This window comes from Pseudophryne corroboree, chromosome 5 (assembly GCF_028390025.1).
Source record: "Pseudophryne corroboree isolate aPseCor3 chromosome 5, aPseCor3.hap2, whole genome shotgun sequence".
NCBI classification, from domain to species: Eukaryota; Metazoa; Chordata; class Amphibia; order Anura; family Myobatrachidae; genus Pseudophryne; species Pseudophryne corroboree.
In genome coordinates this window covers 546,206,490-546,229,647 of record NC_086448.1, presented here as the reverse complement: position 1 = coordinate 546,229,647, position 23,158 = coordinate 546,206,490, and the positions used below count along the sequence as shown (strand labels likewise).

General features: G+C 50.3%; 1 protein-coding gene across 4 annotated transcripts in view; it reads left to right on the top strand.

Moving 5' to 3' along the window:
- KIF13A (kinesin family member 13A) overlaps nucleotides 1–23,158 on the top strand; it is a 477,346-nt gene that overhangs the window by 216,182 nt on the left and 238,006 nt on the right. For all 4 annotated transcript variants that reach the window (XM_063923222.1, XM_063923220.1, XM_063923221.1 and 1 more), the window contains exons 13-14: nucleotides 9,360–9,494; nucleotides 13,240–13,370. In XM_063923222.1, the coding sequence (XP_063779292.1) occupies nucleotides 9,360–9,494; nucleotides 13,240–13,370 (266 nt within the window). The remainder of the gene's footprint in view (nucleotides 1–9,359; nucleotides 9,495–13,239; nucleotides 13,371–23,158) is intronic.

Below are 23,158 nucleotides of genomic sequence, written 5' to 3'. Positions count from 1 at the left end.
GAGGCGTACGTGTACAGTGTGAATGTAGGGAAAGAGACATACGTGTACAGTGTGGATGCATGGGTAGAAGCGTACGTGTACAGTGTGGATGCAGGGACGAGGCGTACGTGTACCCTGTGGATGTAGGGAGAGAGGCGTACCTGTACAGTGTGGATGCAGGGAGAGAGGCGTATGTGTACCCTTTGGATGTAGGGGCAGAGGCGTACCTGTACAGTGTGGATGTAGGGAGAGAGGCGTACGTGTACAGTGTGGATGTAGGGAGAGAGGCGTACGTGTACAGTGTGGATGCAGGGGCAGAGGCGTACGTGTACATTGTTGATGCAGGGGCAGAGGCGTACGTGTACAGTGTGGATGCAGGGGCAGAGGCATACATGTACAGTGTGGATGTAGGGAGAGAGACGTACGTGTACAGTGTGGATGCAGGGGCAGAGGCGTACGTGTACAGTGTGGATGCAGGGGCAGAGGCGTACGTGTACAGTGTGGATGCAGGGGCAGAGGCGTACGTGTACAGTGTGGATGTAGGGAGAGAGACGTACGTGTACAGTGTGGATGTAGGGGCAGAGGCGTACGTGTACAGTGTGGATGTAGGGAGAGAGGCGTACGTGTACAGTGTGGATGTAGGGGCAGAGGCGTACGTGTACAGTGTGGATGTAGGGAGAGAGACATACGTGTACAGTGTGGATGTAGGGAGAGAGACATACGTGTACAGTGTGGATGTAGGGGCAGAGGCGTACGTGTACAGTGTGGATGTAGGGAGAGAGGCGTACGTGTACAGTGTGGATGTAGGGGCAGAGGCGTACGTGTAGAGTGTGGATGTAGGGAGAGAGACATACGTGTACAGTGTGGATGTAGGGAGAGAGACATACGTGTACAGTGTGGATGTAGGGGCAGAGGCGTACGTGTACAGTGTGGATGTAGGGAGAGAGGCGTACGTGTACAGTGTGGATGTAGGGGCAGAGGCGTACGTGTAGAGTGTGGATGTAGGGAGAGAGACATACGTGTACAGTGTGGATGTAGGGAGAGAGACATACGTGTACAGTGTGGATGTAGGGGCAGAGGCGTACGTGTACAGTGTGGATGTAGGGAGAGAGACATACGTGTACAGTGTGGATGTAGGGAGAGAGACATACGTGTACAGTGTGGATGTAGGGGCAGAGGCGTACGTGTACAGAGTGGATGTAGGGAGAGAGGCATACGTGTACAGTGTGGATGTAGGGAGAGAGGCATACGTGTACAGTGTGGATGCAGGGAGAGAGGCATACGTGTACAGTGTGGCTGTAGGGGCAGAGGCGTACGTGTGCAGTGTGGATGCAGGGAGAGAGGCATATGTGTACAGTGTGGATGCAGGGTCAGAGGCGTACATGTACAGTGAGGATGTAGGGGCAGAGGCGTAAGTGTACAGTGTGGATGCAGGGGCAGAGGCGTACATGTACAGTGTGGATGCAGGGTCAGAGGCGTACATGTACAGTGTGGATGAAGGGGCAGAGGCGTACATATACAGTGTGGATGCAGGGAAAGAGGCGTACGTGTGCAGTGTGGATGCAGAGGCGTACATGTACAGTCTGGATGTAGGGAGAGAGGCATACGTGTGCAGTGTGGATGTAGGGAGAGAAGCGTATGTGTACAGTGTGGATGTAGGGAGAGAGGCGTATGTGTACAGTGTGGATGTAGGGAGAGAGGCGTATGTGTACAGTGTGGATGCAGAGGCGTACATCTACAGTGAGGATGCAGGGGCAGAGGAGTACGTGTACAGTGTGGATGCAGAGGCGTACGTGTACAGTGTGGATGTAGGGAGAGAAGTGTATGTGTACAGTGTGGATGCAGGGGCAGAGGCGTACGTGTACAGTGTGAATGTAGGGAAAGAGACATACGTGTACAGTGTGGATGCAGGGACGAGGCGTACGTGTACCCTGTGGATGTAGGGAGAGAGGCGTACCTGTACAGTGTGGATGCAGGGAGAGAGGCGTATGTGTACCCTTTGGATGTAGGGGCAGAGGCATACCTGTACAGTGTGGATGCAGGGTCAGAGGCGTACATGTACAGTGAGGATGTAGGGGCAGAGGCGTAAGTGTACAGTGTGGATGCAGGGACAGAGGCGTACATGTACAGTGTGGATGCAGGGTCAGAGGCGTACATGTACAGTGTGGATGAAGGGGCAGAGGCGTACATATACAGTGTGGATGCAGGGAAAGAGGCGTACGTGTGCAGTGTGGATGCAGAGGCGTACATGTACAGTCTGGATGTAGGGAGAGAGGCATACGTGTACAGTGTGGATGTAGGGAGAGAAGCGTATGTGTACAGTGTGGATGTAGGGAGAGAGGCGTATGTGTACAGTGTGGATGTAGGGAGAGAGGCGTATGTGTACAGTGTGGATGCAGAGGCGTACATCTACAGTGAGGATGTAGGGAGAGAAGTGTATGTGTACAGTGTGGATGCAGGGGCAGAGGCGTACGTGTACAGTGTGAATGTAGGGAAAGAGACATACGTGTACAGTGTGGATGCATGGGTAGAAGCGTACGTGTACAGTGTGGATGCAGGGACGAGGCGTACGTGTACCCTGTGGATGTAGGGAGAGAGGCGTACCTGTACAGTGTGGATGCAGGGAGAGAGGCGTATGTGTACCCTTTGGATGTAGGGGCAGAGGCGTACCTGTACAGTGTGGATGTAGGGAGAGAGGCGTACGTGTACAGTGTGGATGTAGGGAGAGAGGCGTACGTGTACAGTGTGGATGCAGGGGCAGAGGCGTACGTGTACAGTGTGGATGTAGGGAGAGAGGCGTACGTGTACATTGTGGATGCAGGGGCAGAGGCGTACGTGTACAGTGTGGATGCAGGGGCAGAGGCATACATGTACAGTGTGGATGTAGGGAGAGAGGCGTACGTGTACAGTGTGGATGCAGGGGCAGAGGCGTACGTGTCCAGTGTGGATGTAGGGGCAGAGGCGTACGTGTACAGTGTGGATGTAGGGAGAGAGGCGTACGTGTACATTGTGGATGCAGGGGCAGAGGCGTACGTGTACAGTGTGGATGTAGGGAAAGAGGCGTACGTGTACAGTGTGGATGTAGGGAGAGAGGCGTACGTGTACAGTGTGGATGCAGGGGCAGAGGCGTACGTGTACATTGTGGATGCAGGGGCAGAGGCGTACGTGTACAGTGTGGATGCAGGGGCAGAGGCATACATGTACAGTGTGGATGTAGGGAGAGAGACGTACGTGTACAGTGTGGATGCAGGGGCAGAGGCGTACGTGTACATTGTGGATGCAGGGGCAGAGGCGTACGTGTACAGTGTGGATGCAGGGGCAGAGGCGTACGTGTACAGTGGATGCAGGGGCAGAGGCGTACGTGTACAGTGTGGATGTAGGGAGAGAGACGTACGTGTACAGTGTGGATGTAGGGGCAGAGGCGTACGTGTACAGTGTGGATGTAGGGAGAGAGGCGTACGTGTACAGTGTGGATGTAGGGGCAGAGGCGTACGTGTACAGTGTGGATGTAGGGAGAGAGACATACGTGTACAGTGTGGATGTAGGGAGAGAGACATACGTGTACAGTGTGGATGTAGGGGCAGAGGCGTACGTGTACAGTGTGGATGTAGGGAGAGAGGCGTACGTGTACAGTGTGGATGTAGGGGCAGAGGCGTACGTGTAGAGTGTGGATGTAGGGAGAGAGACATACGTGTACAGTGTGGATGTAGGGAGAGAGACATACGTGTACAGTGTGGATGTAGGGGCAGAGGCGTACGTGTAGAGTGTGGATGTAGGGAGAGAGACATACGTGTACAGTGTGGATGTAGGGAGAGAGACATAAGTGTACAGTGTGGATGTAGGGGCAGAGGCGTACGTGTACAGTGTGGATGTAGGGAGAGAGGCGTACGTGTACAGTGTGGATGTAGGGGCAGAGGCGTACGTGTAGAGTGTGGATGTAGGGAGAGAGACATACGTGTACAGTGTGGATGTAGGGAGAGAGACATACGTGTACAGTGTGGATGTAGGGGCAGAGGCGTACGTGTACAGTGTGGATGTAGGGAGAGAGACATACGTGTACAGTGTGGATGTAGGGAGAGAGACATACGTGTACAGTGTGGATGTAGGGGCAGAGGCGTACGTGTACAGAGTGGATGTAGGGAGAGAGGCATACGTGTACAGTGTGGATGTAGGGAGAGAGGCATACGTGTACAGTGTGGATGCAGGGAGAGAGGCATACGTGTACAGTGTGGCTGTAGGGGCAGAGGCGTACGTGTGCAGTGTGGATGCAGGGAGAGAGGCATATGTGTACAGTGTGGATGCAGGGTCAGAGGCGTACATGTACAGTGAGGATGTAGGGGCAGAGGCGTAAGTGTACAGTGTGGATGCAGGGGCAGAGGCGTACATGTACAGTGTGGATGCAGGGTCAGAGGCGTACATGTACAGTGTGGATGAAGGGGCAGAGGCGTACATATACAGTGTGGATGCAGGGAAAGAGGCGTACGTGTGCAGTGTGGATGCAGAGGCGTACATGTACAGTCTGGATGTAGGGAGAGAGGCATACGTGTACAGTGTGGATGTAGGGAGAGAAGCGTATGTGTACAGTGTGGATGTAGGGAGAGAGGCGTATGTGTACAGTGTGGATGTAGGGAGAGAGGCGTATGTGTACAGTGTGGATGCAGAGGCGTACATCTACAGTGAGGATGCAGGGGCAGAGGAGTACGTGTACAGTGTGGATGCAGAGGCGTACGTGTACAGTGTGGATGTAGGGAGAGAAGTGTATGTGTACAGTGTGGATGCAGGGGCAGAGGCGTACGTGTACAGTGTGAATGTAGGGAAAGAGACATACGTGTACAGTGTGGATGCAGGGACGAGGCGTACGTGTACCCTGTGGATGTAGGGAGAGAGGCGTACCTGTACAGTGTGGATGCAGGGAGAGAGGCGTATGTGTACCCTTTGGATGTAGGGGCAGAGGCATACCTGTACAGTGTGGATGCAGGGTCAGAGGCGTACATGTACAGTGTGGATGCAGGGGCAGAGGCGTACATGTACAGTGTGGATGCAGGGTCAGAGGCGTACATGTACAGTGTGGATGAAGGGGCAGAGGCGTACATATACAGTGTGGATGCAGGGAAAGAGGCGTACGTGTGCAGTGTGGATGCAGAGGCGTACATGTACAGTGTGGATGCAGGGAGAGAGGCGTATGTGTACCCTTTGGATGTAGGGGCAGAGGCGTACCTGTACAGTGTGGATGTAGGGAGAGAGGCATACATGTACAGTGTGGATGTAGGGAGAGAGGCGTACGTGTACATTGTGGATGCAGGGGCAGAGGCGTACGTGTACAGTGTGGATGCAGGGGCAGAGGCGTACGTGTACAGTGTGGATGCAGGGGCAGAGGCATACATGTACAGTGTGGATGTAGGGAGAGAGGCGTACGTGTACAGTGTGGATGCAGGGGCAGAGGCGTACGTGTCCAGTGTGGATGTAGGGGCAGAGGCGTACGTGTACAGTGTGGATGTAGGGAGAGAGGCGTACGTGTACATTGTGGATGCAGGGGCAGAGGCGTACGTGTACAGTGTGGATGTAGGGAAAGAGGCGTACGTGTACAGTGTGGATGTAGGGAGAGAGGCGTACGTGTACAGTGTGGATGCAGGGGCAGAGGCGTACGTGTACATTGTGGATGCAGGGGCAGAGGCGTACGTGTACAGTGTGGATGCAGGGGCAGAGGCGTACATATACAGTGTGGATGCAGGGAAAGAGGCGTACGTGTGCAGTGTGGATGCAGAGGCGTACATGTACAGTCTGGATGTAGGGAGAGAGGCATACGTGTACAGTGTGGATGTAGGGAGAGAAGCGTATGTGTACAGTGTGGATGTAGGGAGAGAGGCGTATGTGTACAGTGTGGATGTAGGGAGAGAGGCGTATGTGTACAGTGTGGATGCAGAGGCGTACATCTACAGTGAGGATGTAGGGAGAGAAGTGTATGTGTACAGTGTGGATGCAGGGGCAGAGGCGTACGTGTACAGTGTGAATGTAGGGAAAGAGACATACGTGTACAGTGTGGATGCATGGGTAGAAGCGTACGTGTACAGTGTGGATGCAGGGACGAGGCGTACGTGTACCCTGTGGATGTAGGGAGAGAGGCGTACCTGTACAGTGTGGATGCAGGGAGAGAGGCGTATGTGTACCCTTTGGATGTAGGGGCAGAGGCGTACCTGTACAGTGTGGATGTAGGGAGAGAGGCGTACGTGTACAGTGTGGATGTAGGGAGAGAGGCGTACGTGTACAGTGTGGATGCAGGGGCAGAGGCGTACGTGTACAGTGTGGATGTAGGGAGAGAGGCGTACGTGTACATTGTGGATGCAGGGGCAGAGGCGTACGTGTACAGTGTGGATGCAGGGGCAGAGGCATACATGTACAGTGTGGATGTAGGGAGAGAGGCGTACGTGTACAGTGTGGATGCAGGGGCAGAGGCGTACGTGTCCAGTGTGGATGTAGGGGCAGAGGCGTACGTGTACAGTGTGGATGTAGGGAGAGAGGCGTACGTGTACATTGTGGATGCAGGGGCAGAGGCGTACGTGTACAGTGTGGATGTAGGGAAAGAGGCGTACGTGTACAGTGTGGATGTAGGGAGAGAGGCGTACGTGTACAGTGTGGATGCAGGGGCAGAGGCGTACGTGTACATTGTGGATGCAGGGGCAGAGGCGTACGTGTACAGTGTGGATGCAGGGGCAGAGGCATACATGTACAGTGTGGATGTAGGGAGAGAGACGTACGTGTACAGTGTGGATGCAGGGGCAGAGGCGTACGTGTACATTGTGGATGCAGGGGCAGAGGCGTACGTGTACAGTGTGGATGCAGGGGCAGAGGCGTACGTGTACAGTGGATGTAGGGGCAGAGGCGTACGTGTACAGTGTGGATGTAGGGAGAGAGACGTACGTGTACAGTGTGGATGTAGGGGCAGAGGCGTACGTGTACAGTGTGGATGCAGGGGCAGAGGCGTACGTGTACAGTGTGGATGTAGGGAGAGAGACGTACGTGTACAGTGTGGATGTAGGGGCAGAGGCGTACGTGTACAGTGTGGATGTAGGGAGAGAGGCGTACGTGTACAGTGTGGATGTAGGGGCAGAGGCGTACGTGTACAGTGTGGATGTAGGGAGAGAGACATACGTGTACAGTGTGGATGTAGGGAGAGAGACATACGTGTACAGTGTGGATGTAGGGGCAGAGGCGTACGTGTACAGTGTGGATGTAGGGAGAGAGGCGTACGTGTACAGTGTGGATGTAGGGGCAGAGGCGTACGTGTACAGTGTGGATGTAGGGAGAGAGACATACGTGTACAGTGTGGATGTAGGGGCAGAGGCGTACGTGTACAGTGTGGATGTAGGGAGAGAGACATACGTGTACAGTGTGGATGTAGGGAGAGAGACATACGTGTACAGTGTGGATGTAGGGGCAGAGGCGTACGTGTACAGTGTGGATGTAGGGGCAGAGGCGTACGTGTACAGTGTGGATGTAGGGAGAGAGACATACGTGTACAGTGTGGATGTAGGGGCAGAGGCGTACGTGTACAGAGTGGATGTAGGGAGAGAGGCATACGTGTACAGTGTGGATGTAGGGAGAGAGGCGTACGTGTACAGTGTGGATGTAGGGAGAGAGACGTACGTGTACAGTGTGGATGCAGGGGCAGAGGCGTACATGTACAGTGTGGATGTAGGGGCAGAGGCGTACGTGTCCAGTGTGGATGTAGGGAGAGAGACGTACGTGTACAGTGTGGATGCAGGGGCAGAGGCGTACGTGTACAGTGTGGATGTAGGGGCAGAGGCGTACGTGTACAGTGTGGATGTAGGGGCAGAGGCGTACGTGTACAGTGTGGATGTAGGGAGAGAGGCGTACGTGTACAGTGTGGATGTAGGGAGAGAGGCGTACGTGTACAGTGTGGATGTAGGGAGAGAGACGTACGTGTACAGTGTGGATGTAGGGGCAGAGGCGTACGTGTACATTGTGGATGCAGGGGCAGAGGCGTACGTGTACAGTGTGGATGCAGGGGCAGAGGCGTACGTGTACAGTGTGGATGCAGGGGCAGAGGCGTACGTGTACAGTGTGGATGCAGGGGCAGAGGCGTACGTGTACAGTGTGGATGTAGGGAGAGAGACGTACGTGTACAGTGTGGATGTAGGGGCAGAGGCGTACGTGTACAGTGTGGATGTAGGGAGAGAGGCGTACGTGTACAGTGTGGATGCAGGGGCAGAGGCGTACGTGTACAGTGTGGATGTAGGGAGAGAGGCGTACGTGTACAGTGTAGATGTAGGGGCAGAGGCGTACGTGTACAGTGTGGATGCAGGGGCAGAGGCGTACGTGTACAGTGTGGATGTAGGGGCAGAGGCGTACGTGTACAGTGTGGATGCAGGGGCAGAGGCGTACGTGTACAGTGTGGATGTAGGGGCAGAGGCGTACGTGTACAGTGTGGATGTAGGGGCAGAGGCGTACGTGTACAGTGTGGATGTAGGGAGAGAGGCGTACGTGTACAGTGTGGATGTAGGGAGAGAGGCGTACGTGTACAGTGTGGATGTAGGGAGAGAGGCATACGTGTACAGTGTGGATGTAGGGACAGAGGCGTATGTGTACAGTGTGGATGTAGGGGCAGAGGCGTACGTGTACAGTGTGGATGTAGGGAGAGAGGCGTACGTGTACAGAGTGGATGTAGGGGCAGAGGCGTACGTGTACAGTGTGGATGTAGGGAGAGAGGCGTACGTGTACAGAGTGGATGTAGGGGCAGAGGCGTACGTGTACAGTGTGGATGTAGGGGCAGAGGCGTACGTGTACAGAGTGGATGTAGGGAGAGAGACGTACGTGTACAGTGTGGATGTAGGGGCAGTGGCGTACGTGTACAGTGTGGATGTAGGGGCAGAGGCGTACGTGTACAGAGTGGATGTAGGGAGAGAGACATACGTGTACAGTGTGGATGTAGGGAGAGAGACATACGTGTACAGTGTGGATGTAGGGGCAGAGGCGTACGTGTACAGAGTGGATGTAGGGACAGAGGCGTACGTGTACAGTGTGGATGTAGGGGCAGAGGCGTACGTGTACAGTGTGGATGTAGGGGCAGAGGCGTACGTGTACAGAGTGGATGTAGGGACAGAGGCGTACGTGTACAGTGTGGATGTAGGGGCAGAGGCGTACATGTATAGTGTGGATGTTTCCAGAAACTTGGTTTCTCTATTGAACAAGTGAGGAGAGAATTGTCCCAGGAAATGTTTAGCAGGTTAAAAAGAAAAGGAATGGTTCATAATATTCTCTTAATCGCACGAATAAAGAGATTTCTTCAATTTAAATACAGTAAATATGTGGGTGTTAATATTTTCTGCTGTAGATGTAATCTGTGTTTTCTATGTCTATAGGAGAGGCAGAAGCAGCTGGAAAGCATGGGCATCTCCCTACAGTCTTCTGGCATTAAAGTTGGGGATGACAAATGTTACCTGGTGAATCTCAATGCCGACCCTGCACTGAATGAACTGTTGGTGTATTATTTAAAGGTGAGTTGGTCATTTTCAAAATATGCTTTTAATGACACCTAGTGATGACATGCTCTTGAGTCACAATACGGACATTTTATGACTTTACAAGGAATCTTCTGTCGAGATAATGGAAATGTACAGACGTGTCGTCTTACATCCTTGCTACGTGCGCTACAAGTCGAGGTACACATAACGCTTGAGTGCCATGTGGATCTGTAGCGCCGAGCATCTTTCTTTTGCTGTTTTACTGCGAAAATGCATCTTAATCACAAAGTAATAGGACACACAGGTAGCTTCTGCTGATTAAAATGATATGCTGCATACCTACAGTATATTCTATGTGTGGCTGCAACTGTATGCTATGCTACTGTGCAGTATTTCCCTGGAACGTGGCATTTCGGATGTAGATACAGCCAAAATTACACACAGAATATAGGCATGCTGCATATCATCTTAATCAGCGGGATCTGCTTGTGCTTCCTATTGCAATACTTTGAGACTATGGGGGTCATTCCGACCTGATCATAGCTGTGCTAAATTTAGCACAGCTACGATCACTTACACTGACATGCGGGGGTACGCCCAGCACAGGGCTAGGCCGCCCCCCCCCCTCCAGCATAAGTACAAAAGCATCGCACAGCGGCGATGCTTTTGTACTTGTAGAGTAACTCCCAGCCATAGCAGCTCCTGTGGCTGGCTGGGAGTTACTCATCACTGCCCTGGGTCGCAGCGGCTGCATGTGACGTCATGCAGCCGCTGCGGCCTGCCCCCCCACATGGTCTGGCCATGCCTGCGTTGGCTGGACCGCACCCCTAAAACGGCGGACAAATGGCGCCATGCCGCCCAGCGACCGCCTCTGCCTGTCAATCGGGCAGAGGCGATCGCTAGTCAACGACGGCCTTAGGCCGTCTGGCATGTGCCGGCACATGCGCAGTTCTTACCCGATCTCACCGTTGCGAACAACTGCAGCGTGCGATCTGGTCGGAATGACCCCCACAGACACATTTCGTGGCAAAAAAAAGCTAACAAAAAACACACGAGTCCTGCAGCAGCATGGTGCGACTTGAATGGCTGTTTAGCGTGGCTGCAGCAAGGATGTAAGAGGACACATCTGTGGGTTAATCACATTGGGGCTGCTGCAGAGTTGCACACAAAGGAGACTGTGCTGATTAATTTGATATGACACTTGCATATCTGTGAGTGACAGTCTGTGAATCTGTAATATGAAGTGCTACAATATAACAGCCGCTGTTTTTTCCCCAATACTGGTCTGCTCCGTGTAAAGACTCTCAGTATACAAATGTCATACAGTATATAAAATTAATCAGCACAATCTCCTCGTGCATCCTAGTCACATTGTGTTGTGTTAGCAGAGTTGTGTGGGACCTGGCGGCTCACTCACATTAGGCAGCTCGCACTATATGGCGTATTGAGGCTAGATGTGTGAGGACACATCTGTACATCAACCCCAAAGTGTACAGATAGAGCAGGTTTAGGCAGCAGAGATATAGGGGTATATTCAATTGAAGTCGAAAGCTGCCGTCTGTCGAAAAGACAGCAGTTTTCGACTTTTTTAGGTCGGAAGGGATTCCGACCTATTCAATCTGACCCCAAATTATTCGACAAGTCGAGGAATTCGACTTGTCGAAAAGCACGTGGATCGGCGGAATAGCTGCCGATCAACGCGCTTGTGTCGAAAACGGGGCCAAATCCGAGAAGGTTTTGGCCCCCTTTTCGACCATCTCAATTCGACTTAAAAAAAAGTTGAAGTGAGATGCGGGCAGCCAGATGGGGAAAGCAGCGCCGGAGGATGTCACAGCCGCCGAAAACCGAGACCTCGCTTGCTAGAGCCGGGTGGACACTGCCGTGAGCGGCAGCTGTGATGCGAGGACGGGGAGAGGAGGGACAGGGAGAGGCAGAGGGACGGGGGAGAGCCGCGGCCAGACGGGGGAGAGCAGCGCTACAGCAGTGGCTATATATCCGCTGCTGCAGCGCTGCTCTCCCCCGTCTGCCTGCGGCTCCCTCGTCTCAGCTCCCGCATCTCAATTCGACTTTTTTTAAAAGTCGACTTGAGATTGCATTGAATAGCCCAGATCGGATCCATTCCAACAAATGGATGTCGGAATGGATCCGACTTCAATTGAATATACCCCATAACTGTAAATGCATTTTATTATTTAGAGTCTAAATTATTTGTTTAGGACAAATGGACATTTTGTACATAACTTTTCTTAAAGACCCTTTGTTATTTATCTTAGACTTCATTATTATATGAGTCACCTTTTATAGATACAAATCAATGTTTAACCCCAAGCAGGAGTTTCCGTCACTTTGTATGTGACAGGTACAATGTGAGACACTGTCTTCCACATATCGGACCTGTACCTTATGTATTGTGTAATTTCTGAATAACACCATAAAATGTCTTTACACAACCTGCATGAGCCATTGTTTTATAGATTTTTCCTGCTGTAAGTTGAATATTTCAGTATGTGGGTTTTACCTTACTGCAGTATCGGTGTATGATTTTTTTTATTGACTTTCAAGAGATGTTTTGGGATACTTAATGTATAAACATCAATAAAACATTGAGAATATTGTAAGAAAAAAATCTGATTTTGAAAGCTTCCAAATCAATTATTTTATGTTTCTGCCACAGCAGTCAGGCTTCTGTAATCATTGATTACAGTTCTATAAAGGAACTAGCATACTTGGGATAGGAATGGAGGAAGGGCTTCCATTTTAATGGGTTCAAACGTCCAGACTAAGGGGCCCTACACACTGGCCGACCCGCCGCCGAGCTGCCCGACGGCGGATACGGCCGACGAGCGACCCGGCGGCGGTGGGGCACTGACGGGGGGAGTGAAGTTTCTTCACCCCCCCCCCCCCCCCCCCGTCACGCGGCTGCATTGAAGTGCAGGCAAATATGGACGAGATCGTCCATATTGGCCTGCATGCACAGCCGACGGGGGACCAGCGATGAACGAGCGCGGGACCGCGCATCGTTCATCGCTGGAGCCTCCACACTGAAAGATATGAACGAGTTCTCGTTCATTTATGAACGAGATCGTTCATATCTTTCAAAAATTCGTCCAGTGTGTAGGGCATAATAGGGAGAGATTTATTGACGCTTGGAGAGTGATAAAGTGGAGAGAGAGAACCTACAAGCCAATCAGCTCATTACTGTCCTATTCCAAACACACACCATAAAATGACATTTAGGCTGGGTACACACCAGACAGAGATGTTGGCGGACAGAGCGGCCGATCCAGGTAAGCATATGTACTTACCGATCTGTAGCTCAATGTGACGGTCCCTGTCATACAGGTTGGTGGGCATTTGAATTTGCCCTCCCGGCTGTGACGTCAGCCCCTGCAGCAAGTGTACGGAGCAATCGTACACACAGTCAGATGCGCTGATATATCTGGATATATAAATGTCAGCCAACATGCTACGACATATCGTTTGTATACACCCGCTGACCTGTCAGTGATGTATCGCCCGCTTACCAGAACAGCCTATATATAGCCCAGTGTGCACCCTGCTTTAGAAGCTGATTGGTTGCTACTTATCTATCTCCACTTTATCTCACTACAAGCTTTGATAAACATCCCGCTTAGTGAGGCAACCATTTTTATGTATGTATTTTTTATGACTGGATGCTATTATGATCACTTTCCTGATTTCTAAGCATGTCTGTTATGTATATATTTTATCTACTATTACTTGGTTTTCATGAACTTTCCGCCACTGTATTCTGCAGGATCACAACAAAGTGGGTGCTGACACTTCTCAGGATATTCAGCTCTTTGGTATTGGCATTCAGCCTGAGCACTGTGTGCTTGAGATTGCCTCAGATGGAGAAATTTCTCTCACACCAATAGAAAACGCACGGTAAGCTGGATAATGTACATAGCTATGAAGGTGCTGCTTAGAAAAAGGCTGGGATTCCAGCCGCAATATGGTCATCGTCCGTAAAATGTGCATGTGCTTTACCATTATCCCTTTTTTTTTCTGGTGAAGTCTCAGTTGTCAGAGGGAGCAGGCTATTGCATCCTCTCCTACGCTTGTTCTCATAGGTAATGGCTGGTTATGGGGGACATTTACTAAGCAGTGATAAGAGCGGAGAAGTGAGCCAGTGGAGAAGTTGCCTATGGCAACCAATCAGCACTGAAGTGACATCTATGATTTACATACTATAAAATGATACAGAGCTGTTGATTGGTTGATGGGGCAATTTCTCCACTGGCTCACTTCTTCGCTCTTATCACTGCTTAGTAAATGTCCCCCTATGTGAGGATAGGGGAATTTTCTTACTTGCAGCAATTGGTGCACTCTGTAGAATACACCAACCGCGGCTGTGTGGACAGTTACTTGGTCTGGCTGCAGATTCTCCCACAAAACTGCAAGGAAGAAAATAGCCGTCATCCTCTGTATGCCTAGCATGTTGTCTTTACCTTCCTTTCAGCAATGGGTATCCGGTCTTTAGGTCGACAGCTCTTAGGTCGACAATCATTAGGTCGAGCATTATTGGTCAACATGCATTTGTTCGACATGGTCATTAGGTCAAAGTGGCAAAGGTCGACACATGAAATTCACGTGGACTACGATTGGGAATAGTAACCTTTCCTTGCCCAAAGCATGGCGAGTGAATACGGTTCACTAATTGGGGTTCCCGTCACTTTACGAAGAAAACGATACCAAAAAAAACTTATGTCTACCTTTTTCCATGTCGACCTTGTCCATGTCGAGCTAATGACCACGTCTACCTATTTTTGGTGTCGACCTAGTCACTCGACCAATAATAGTCCACTTAATGACTGTCAACCTAGTTACTGTCAACTCTATGGGGGTAATTCCAAGTTGATCGCAGCAGGAATTTTTTTAGCAGTTGGGCAAAACCATGTGCACTGCAGGGGAGGCAGATATAACATTTGCAGAGAGAGTTATAGGCCCTACACACTTGGCGATTTTCTGAAAGATATGAACGATCTCGTTCATAAATGAACGAGAACTCGTTCATATCTTTCAGTGTGGAGACTCCAGCGATGAACGTTGCGCGTCCCCGCGCTCGTTCATCGCTGATCTCCCGTCGGCTGTGCATGCAGGCCAATATGGACGATCTCGTCCATATTTGCCTGCACTTCAATGCAGCCGGGTGACGGGGGGAGTGAAGAAACTTCACTCCCCCCGTCACTGCCCCCCCGCCGCCGGGTTGCTCGTCGGCTGTATCGGCCGTCGGGCACCTCGGCGGCGAATCGCCGAGTGAGTAGGGCCCCTTAGATTTGGGTGTGATGTGTTCAATCTGCAATCTAATTTGCAGTGTAAAAATAAAGCAGCCAGTATTTATCCTGCACAGAAATAAAATAACCGACCCAAATCTAACTCTTTCTGCACATGCTATATCTGCCTCCCCTGCAGTGCACATGGTTTTGCCCAACTGCTAAAACATTTCCTGCTGCGATCAACTTGGAATTACCCCCTATGATTCACACCCCAGCAATGACATCATTGTAAATGTAGGGTAGTGCAATTTTACCATTTGTCACTTACTGTGGAAACATTGGCCCTCATTCCGAGTTGTTCGCTCGGTAATTTTCTTCGCATCGCAGCGATTTTCCGCTAATTGCGCATGCGCAATGTTCGCACTGCGACTGCGCCAAGTAAATTTGCTAAGAAGTTTGGTATTTTACTCACGGCATTACAAGGTTTTTTCTTCGTTCTGGTGATCGTAGTGTGATTGACAGGAAGTGGCTGTTTCTGGGCGGAAACTGGACGTTTTATGGGTGTGTGTGAAAAAACGCTGCCGTTTCTGGGAAAAACGCGGGAGTGTCTGAAGAAACGGGGGAGTGTCTGGGCGAACGCTGGGTGTGTTTGTGACGTCAAACCAGGAACGACAAGCACTGAACTGATCGCACTGGAAGAGTAAGTCTTGAGCTACTCAGAAACTGCACAGAAAAATCTTTTCACAATATTGCGAATACTTCGTTCGCAATTCTGCTAAGCTAAGATACACTCCCAGAGGGCGGCGGGTTAGCGTGTGTACTGCTGCGTAAAGCGGCTAGCGAGCGAACAACTCGGAATGAGGGCCCTTATGTAAGACACTGTCAGGGGAAGGACTTTAGGGCATTGTTTCCCAACCTCGGTCCTCAAGGCACACCAACGGTCCAAGTTTTAAGGATAGCCATACTTGAGCATAGGTGACTTAATTAGTACCTCAGTATTTTGATTTCTCTGACGTCCTAGTGGATGCTGGGGACTCCGTCAGGACCATGGGGATTAGCGGCTCCGCAGGAGACAGGGCACAAAAATAAAGCTTTAGGATCAGGTGGTGTGCACTGGCTCCTCCCCCTATGACCCTCCTCCAAGCCTCAGTTAGGTTTTTGTGCCCGTCCGAGCAGGGTGCAATCTAGGTGGCTCTCCTAAAGAGCTGCTTAGAAAAAGTTTTTAGGTTTTTTATTTTACAGTGAGTCCTGCTGGCAACAGGCTCACTGCAACGAGGGACTTAGGGGAGAAGAAGTGAACTCACCTGCGTGCAGGATGGATTGGCTTCTTAGGCTACTGGACACCATTAGCTCCAGAGGGATCGAACACAGGCCCAGCCATGGAGTCCGGTCCCGGAGCCGCGCCGCCGACCCCCTTGCAGATGCCGAAAAGTGAAGAGGTCCAGAAACCGGCGGCAGAAGACTTTTCAGTCTTCATGAGGTAGCGCACAGCACTGCAGCTGTGCGCCATTGTTGTCACACACTTCACACCAACGGTCACGGAGGGTGCAGGGCGCTGCAGGGGGCGCCCTGGGCAGCAATGAGAATACCTTGTTCTGGCTAAAAAATACATCACATATAGCCCCTGGGGCTATATGGATGTATTTAACCCCTGCCAGGTCTCACAAACTCCGGAGAAGAGCCCGCCGAAATAGGGGGCGGGGCCTATCTCCTCAGCACACAGCGCCATTTTCCTGCTCAGCTCCGCTGCGAGGAAGGCTCCCAGGACTCTCCCCTGCACTGCACTACAGAAACAGGGTAAAACAGAGAGGGGGGGGCACCTTTTTTGGCGTTTTTTGATATATATTAAGCTGCTATAAGGGAGACAACACTTCTATAGGGTTGTTCCTATATATTTATAGCGCTTGGGTGTGTGCTGGCAAACTCTCCCTCTGTCTCCCCAAAGGGCTAGTGGGGTCCTGTCTTCGATAAGAGCATTCCCTGTGTGTCTGCTGTGTGTCGGTACGTGTGTCGACATGTATGAGGACGATGTTGGTGTGGAGGCGGAGCAATTGCCGGTAATGGTGATGTCACCCCCTAGGGAGTCGACACCGGAATGGATGGCTTTGTTTATGGAATTACGTGATAATGTCAGCACATTACAAAAATCAGTTGACGACATGAGACGGCCGGCAAACCAGTTAGTACCTGTACAGGCGTCTCAGACACCGTCAGGGGCTGTAAAACGCCCTTTACCTCAGTCGGTCGACACAGACCCAGACACGGACACCGAATCTAGTGTCGACGGTGAAGAAACAAACGTATTTTCCAGTAGGGCCACACGTTATATGATCACGGCAATGAAGGAGGCTTTGCATATCTCTGATACTGCATGTACCACAAAAAGGGGTATTATGTGGGGTCTGAAAAAACTACCTGTAGTTTTTCCTGAATCAGACGAATTGAATGAAGTGTGTGATGAAGCGTGGGTTAACCCCGATAGAAAACTGCTAATTTCAAAGAAGTTATTGGCATTATATCCTTTCCCGCCAGAGGTTAGGGCGCGCTGGGAAACACCCCCTAGGGTGGATAAGGCGCTCACACGCTTATCAAAACAAGTGGCGTTACCGTCTCCTGAAACGGCCGCCCTCAAGGATCCAGCGGATAGGAGGCTGGAAACTACCCTGAAAAGTATATACACTCATACTGGTGTTATACTGCGACCAGCCATCGCCTCTGCATGGATGTGCAGTGCTGGGGTGGTTTGGTCGGATTCCCTGACTGAAAATATTGATACCCTAGATAGGGACAGTATTTTATTGACTTTAGAGCAATTAAAGGATGCTTTTCTTTATATGCGAGATGCTCAGAGGGATATTTGCACTCTGGCATCGAGAGTAAGTGCGATGTCCATATCTGCCAGAAGTAGTTTATGAACGCGACAATGGTCAGGTGATGCGGATTCCAAACGGCATATGGAAGTATTGCCGTATAAGGGGGAGGAATTATTTGGGGTCGGTCTATCGGATTTGGTGGCCACGGCAACAGCCGGGAAATCCACCTTTTTACCTCAGGTCCCCTCCCAACAGAAAAAGACACCGTCTTTTCAGCCGCAGTCCTTTCGTTCCTATAGGAACAAGCGGGCGAAAGGACAGTCATATTTGCCCCGAGGCAAAGGAAAGGGTAAGAGAGTGCACCAAGCAGCTTCTTCCCAGGAGCAGAAGCCCCCCCCCGGCTTCTGCAAAGCCCTCAGCATGACGTTGGGGCTTTACAAGCGGACTCAGGGGCGGTGGGGGGGTCGACTCAAGAATTTCAGCGCACAGTGGGCTCACTCACAGGTGGACCCCTGGATCCTGCAGATAGTATCTCAGGGTTACAGGTTGGAATTCGAGAAGTCTCCCCCTCGCCGGTTCCTAAAGTCTGCTCTGCCAACGTCTCCCTCAGACAGGGCGACGGTATTGGAAGCCATTCACAAGCTGTATTCTCAGCAGGTGATAGTCAAGGTACCCCTCCTACAACAGGGAAAGGGATATTATTCCACACTATTTGTGGTACCGAAGCCGGACGGCTCGGTAAGACCTATTCTAAATCTGAAATCTTTGAACCTGTACATAAAAAAATTCAAGTTCAAGATGGAGTCACTCAGAGCAGTGATAGCGAATCTGGAAGAAGGGGACTTTATGGTGTCCCTGGACATCAAGGATGCTTACCTGCATGTCCCAATTTGCCCTTCACATCAAGGGTACCTCAGGTTCGTGGTGCAAAACTGTCATTATCAGTTTCAGACTCTGCCGTTTGGATTGTCCACGGCACCTCGGGTCTTTACCAAGGTAATGGCCGAAATGATGTTTCTTCTGCGAAGAAAAGGCGTGTTAATTATCCCTTACTTGGACGATCTCCTGATAAGGGCAAGGTCCAGGGAACAGCTGGGGGACGTAGTAGCACTAACCCAAGTAGTGCTGCAACAGCACGGGTGGATTCTGAATTTTCCAAAATCTCAATTGACCCCGACGACACGTCTGCTGTTCCTGGGAATGATTCTGGACACGGTTCAGAAAAAGGTGTTTCTTCCGGAGGAGAAAGCCAGGGAGTTATCCGAACTTGTCAGGAACCTCCTAAAACCAGGAAAAGTGTCTGTGCATCAATGCACAAGAGTCCTGGGAAAGATGGTGGCTTCTTACGAAGCGATTCCATTCGGCAGATTCCACGCAAGAACTTTTCAGTGGGATCTGCTGGACAAATGGTCCGGATCGCATCTGCAGATGCATCAGCGGATAACCTTATCGCCACGGACAAGGGTGTCTCTTCTGTGGTGGTTGCAGAGTGCTCATCTGTTAGAGGGCCGCAGATTCGGCATACAGGACTGGGTCCTGGTGACCACGGATGCCAGTCTGAGAGGCTGGGGAGCGGTCACACAGGGAGGAAACTTCCAGGGAGTATGGTCAAGCCTGGAGATGTCTCTTCACATAAATATACTGGAGCTAAGAGCGATTTACAATGCTCTAAGCCTGGCAAAACCCCTGCTTCAGGGTCAGCCGGTGTTGATCCAGTCGGACAACATCACGGCAGTCGCCCACGTAAACAGACAGGGCGGCACAAGAAGCAGGAGAGCAATGGCAGAAGCTGCAAGGATTCTTCGCTGGGCGGAAGATCATGTGATAGCACTGTCAGCAGTGTTCATTCCGGGAGTGGACAACTGGGAAGCAGACTTCCTCAGCAGACACGATCTACACCCGGGAGAGTGGGGACTTCATCCAGAAGTTTTCCACATGATTGTGAACCGTTGGGAAAAACCAAAGGTGGACATGATGGCGTCTCGCCTCAACAAAAAACTGGACAGGTATTGCGCCAGGTCAAGAGACCCTCAGGCAATAGCTGTGGACGCTCTGGTAACACCGTGGGTGTTCCAGTCAGTGTATGTGTTTCCTCCTCTGCCTCTCATACCAAAAGTACTGAGAATTATACGGCAAAGGGGAGTAAGAACGATACTCGTGGCTCCGGATTGGCCAAGAAGAACTTGGTACCCGGAACTTCAGGAGATGCTCACGGAAGATCCGTGGCCTCTACCTCTAAGACGGGACCTGCTTCAGCAGGGACCGTGTCTATTCCAAGACTTACCGCGGCTGCGTTTGACGGCATGGCGGTTGAACGCCGAATTCTAAGGGAAAAAGGCATTCCGGAAGAGGTCATTCCTACACTGGTAAAGGCCAGGAAGGAGGTGACTGCACAACATTATCACCGCTTTTGGAGAAAATATGTTGCGTGGTGTGAGGCCAGGAAGGCCCCCACAGAGGAATTTCAATTGGGTCGATTCCTACATTTCCTGCAAACAGGATTGTCTATGGGCCTCAAATTGGGGTCCATTAAGGTTCAAATTTCGGCCCTGTCGATTTTCTTCCAGAAAGAATTGGCTTCAGTTCCTGAAGTCCAGACTTTTGTTAAAGGAGTACTACATATACAGCCCCCGGTTGTGCCCCCAGTGGCTCCGTGGGACCTTAATGTAGTTTTGGATTTTCTCAAATCCCATTGGTTTGAGCCACTCAAATCGGTGGATTTGAAATATCTTACATGGAAAGTAACCATGCTACTGGCCCTGGCTTCAGCCAGGAGAGTGTCAGAATTGGCGGCTTTATCGTATAAAAGCCCATATCTGATTTTCCATTCGGACAGGGCAGAACTGCGGACGCGTCCTCATTTTCTGCCTAAGGTGGTGTCAGCGTTTAACCTGAACCAGCCTATTGTGGTGCCTGTGGCTACTAGCGATTTGGAGGATTCCAAGTTGCTGGACGTTGTCAGGGCATTGAAAATATATATTTCAAGGACGGCTGGGGTCAGAAAATCTGACTCGCTGTTTATACTGTATGCACCCAACAAGCTGGGTGCTCCTGCTTCTAAGCAGACGATTGCTCGTTGGATTTGTAGCACAATTCAACTTGCACATTCTGTGGCAGGCCTGCCACAGCCTAAATCTGTCAAGGCCCATTCCACAAGGAAGGTGGGCTCATCCTGGGCGGCTGCCCGAGGGGTCTCGGCATTACAACTCTGCCGAGCAGCTACGTGGTCGGGGGAGAACACGTTTGTAAAATTCTACAAATTTGATACCCTGGCTAAAGAGGACCTGGAGTTCTCTCATTCGGTGCTGCAGAGTCATCCGCACTCTCCCGCCCGTTTGGGAGCTTTGGTATAATCCCCATGGTCCTGACGGAGTCCCCAGCATCCACTAGGACGTCAGAGAAAATAAGATTTTACTTACCGATAAATCTATTTCTCGTAGTCCGTAGTGGATGCTGGGCGCCCATCCCAAGTGCGGATTGTCTGCAATACTTGTACATAGTTATTGTTACAAAAAAATCGGGTTGTTATTGTTGTGAGCCGTCTGTTCAGAGGCTCCTACGTTTGTCATACTGTTAACTGGGTTCAGATCACAAGTTGTACGGTGTGATTGGTGTGGCTGGTTTGAGTCTTACCCGGGATTCAAAATCCTTCCTTATTGTGTACGCTCGTCCGGGCACAGTATCCTAACTGAGGCTTGGAGGAGGGTCATAGGGGGAGGAGCCAGTGCACACCACCTGATCCTAAAGCTTTATTTTTGTGCCCTGTCTCCTGCGGAGCCGCTAATCCCCATGGTCCTGACGGAGTCCCCAGCATCCACTACGGACTACGAGAAATAGATTTATCGGTAAGTAAAATCTTATTTTAACCATCTGTGCTCAAGCATGGATATCCTTAAAACCTGCACTATCAGGAGTATATTTACTAAAGTGTGGGTTTTTAGAAGTGGAGATGTTGCCCATAGCAACCAATCATACTCTGCTGTAGTTATTATCTTCTAGATAATGAAAAGTAGAATCTGATTGGTTGCTATGGGTAACATCTCCACTTCTAAAAACGTGCACTTTGGGGGGGGTAATTCCCTGACAACGAGCAGAAGCCCTGACAACGGGGGGGGGGGCTTGTGAAACTTTTTGGGTGGCGGGCACCTATTTTATAGTTACGTCACTGAGTGTAAGGGCACTAAGACAGCAGCAGTGTCTTTGTAATGGTTGATCACCAAGCTGTGGAGTGAGGTTACCAAGCTAATATTTCAGCCAAAATGTAAATATCATATTCACTGACATTCCACATTAAAAAAATATATATATTCCATTAGAAAATAATTTGATCCAATAAACAAACCTTATACAATATAGTGAATTAGTTACAATATGTCCTATTTATTATAAACACAATTTCACGTAAATGCTCTTAAAAAATTAATATACTCTGCACAACTGAGCCTGTTTTCTTTGCACATATGCATATTTCAATATGCGCTTCATCTATATATCACTTTAGATCTGGCCAAATTATCGGAATAGCTTGTGAACACATTGTGCTAAATGTTATAGCCTGTGAGTTGCCGGCAGCCTCAAGTTGTTGGTGAATTGGCCACTAGATTTAAAGTGGCAATTATTTAGGCATGATTTTATCTTTCACAGAATGACTCCTGTAACTATAGCAGCTAATACGCTGACATCTCGCAGCTGTCTGCAACACCAGGCTATTATACAGTATTTAACCAATCATCTAAATAAATCAATGCTGCACAAGGATATTTAAACAATGCTATGCTACATTTAGTAGCAAAGGCAGTTCCTGAAGGGCCAGGATTGCACATTTGCATTATTTAAAGTTACATTATAAAAAGTTGCATTTTTAACCTGGCCATACATTAGAATGACCTGCATAAGATGTGAGTCGTCTCACGACTTCCCTTGAACTCCCTGGCAGTCCCGGGCTCATGACTTGTTCATACTTCCCAACATGACCCTCACCAGAAGGGACAGAATGCTCTGCTTTTGGACTTCCCTCTTAACTTATGATTGCCATCACCTGTGGTGAAACACCTTTCTTATCCATTAACCTGTTCAAAACAGGTGCCGGCATTTATAAATTAAGGGAAAAGTCCAGAAGCAGAGCATTGTGTCCCTCCTGGAGAGTGTCATGTTGGGAGGTAAGCTTGTTATTTTGATGGCACATGGTGTGCATACAATCTTACGACCCATCGTGCTCCCTTATACGATGGATTATCTCTGAATCCATTGTATGCCTCACAATAAGCATACAATCATCTTACAGATGTGAGCTAAATTAAATAGTGGGCTGGCCTTCACTAGGGGGTATATAAAGCAGGTGCCATTTTAGCTCTCTGCACTTCTGTTTGCTCTGTGACACAGCACATATACAATGGGGGCGCTAGCATTAAAAAAACATATTTGCAAAACATAAAACAGGGTGTGTCATAACATTGGTGGCCAGTGTGTTTGTACAAACATTGGTGATCAGTGTCTTCAGGGGCAAAAAAAACCCTCTCTAGGCATATTAAAAAAACATTGGTGGACAGTGGCATTGGTGGACAGCAAATACATACCAGACGTTGTGGAATCGGGGCCTGAATCGTGGTGGGTGTGCTGATCCGCTCCTCTTTCCATCAGCGAT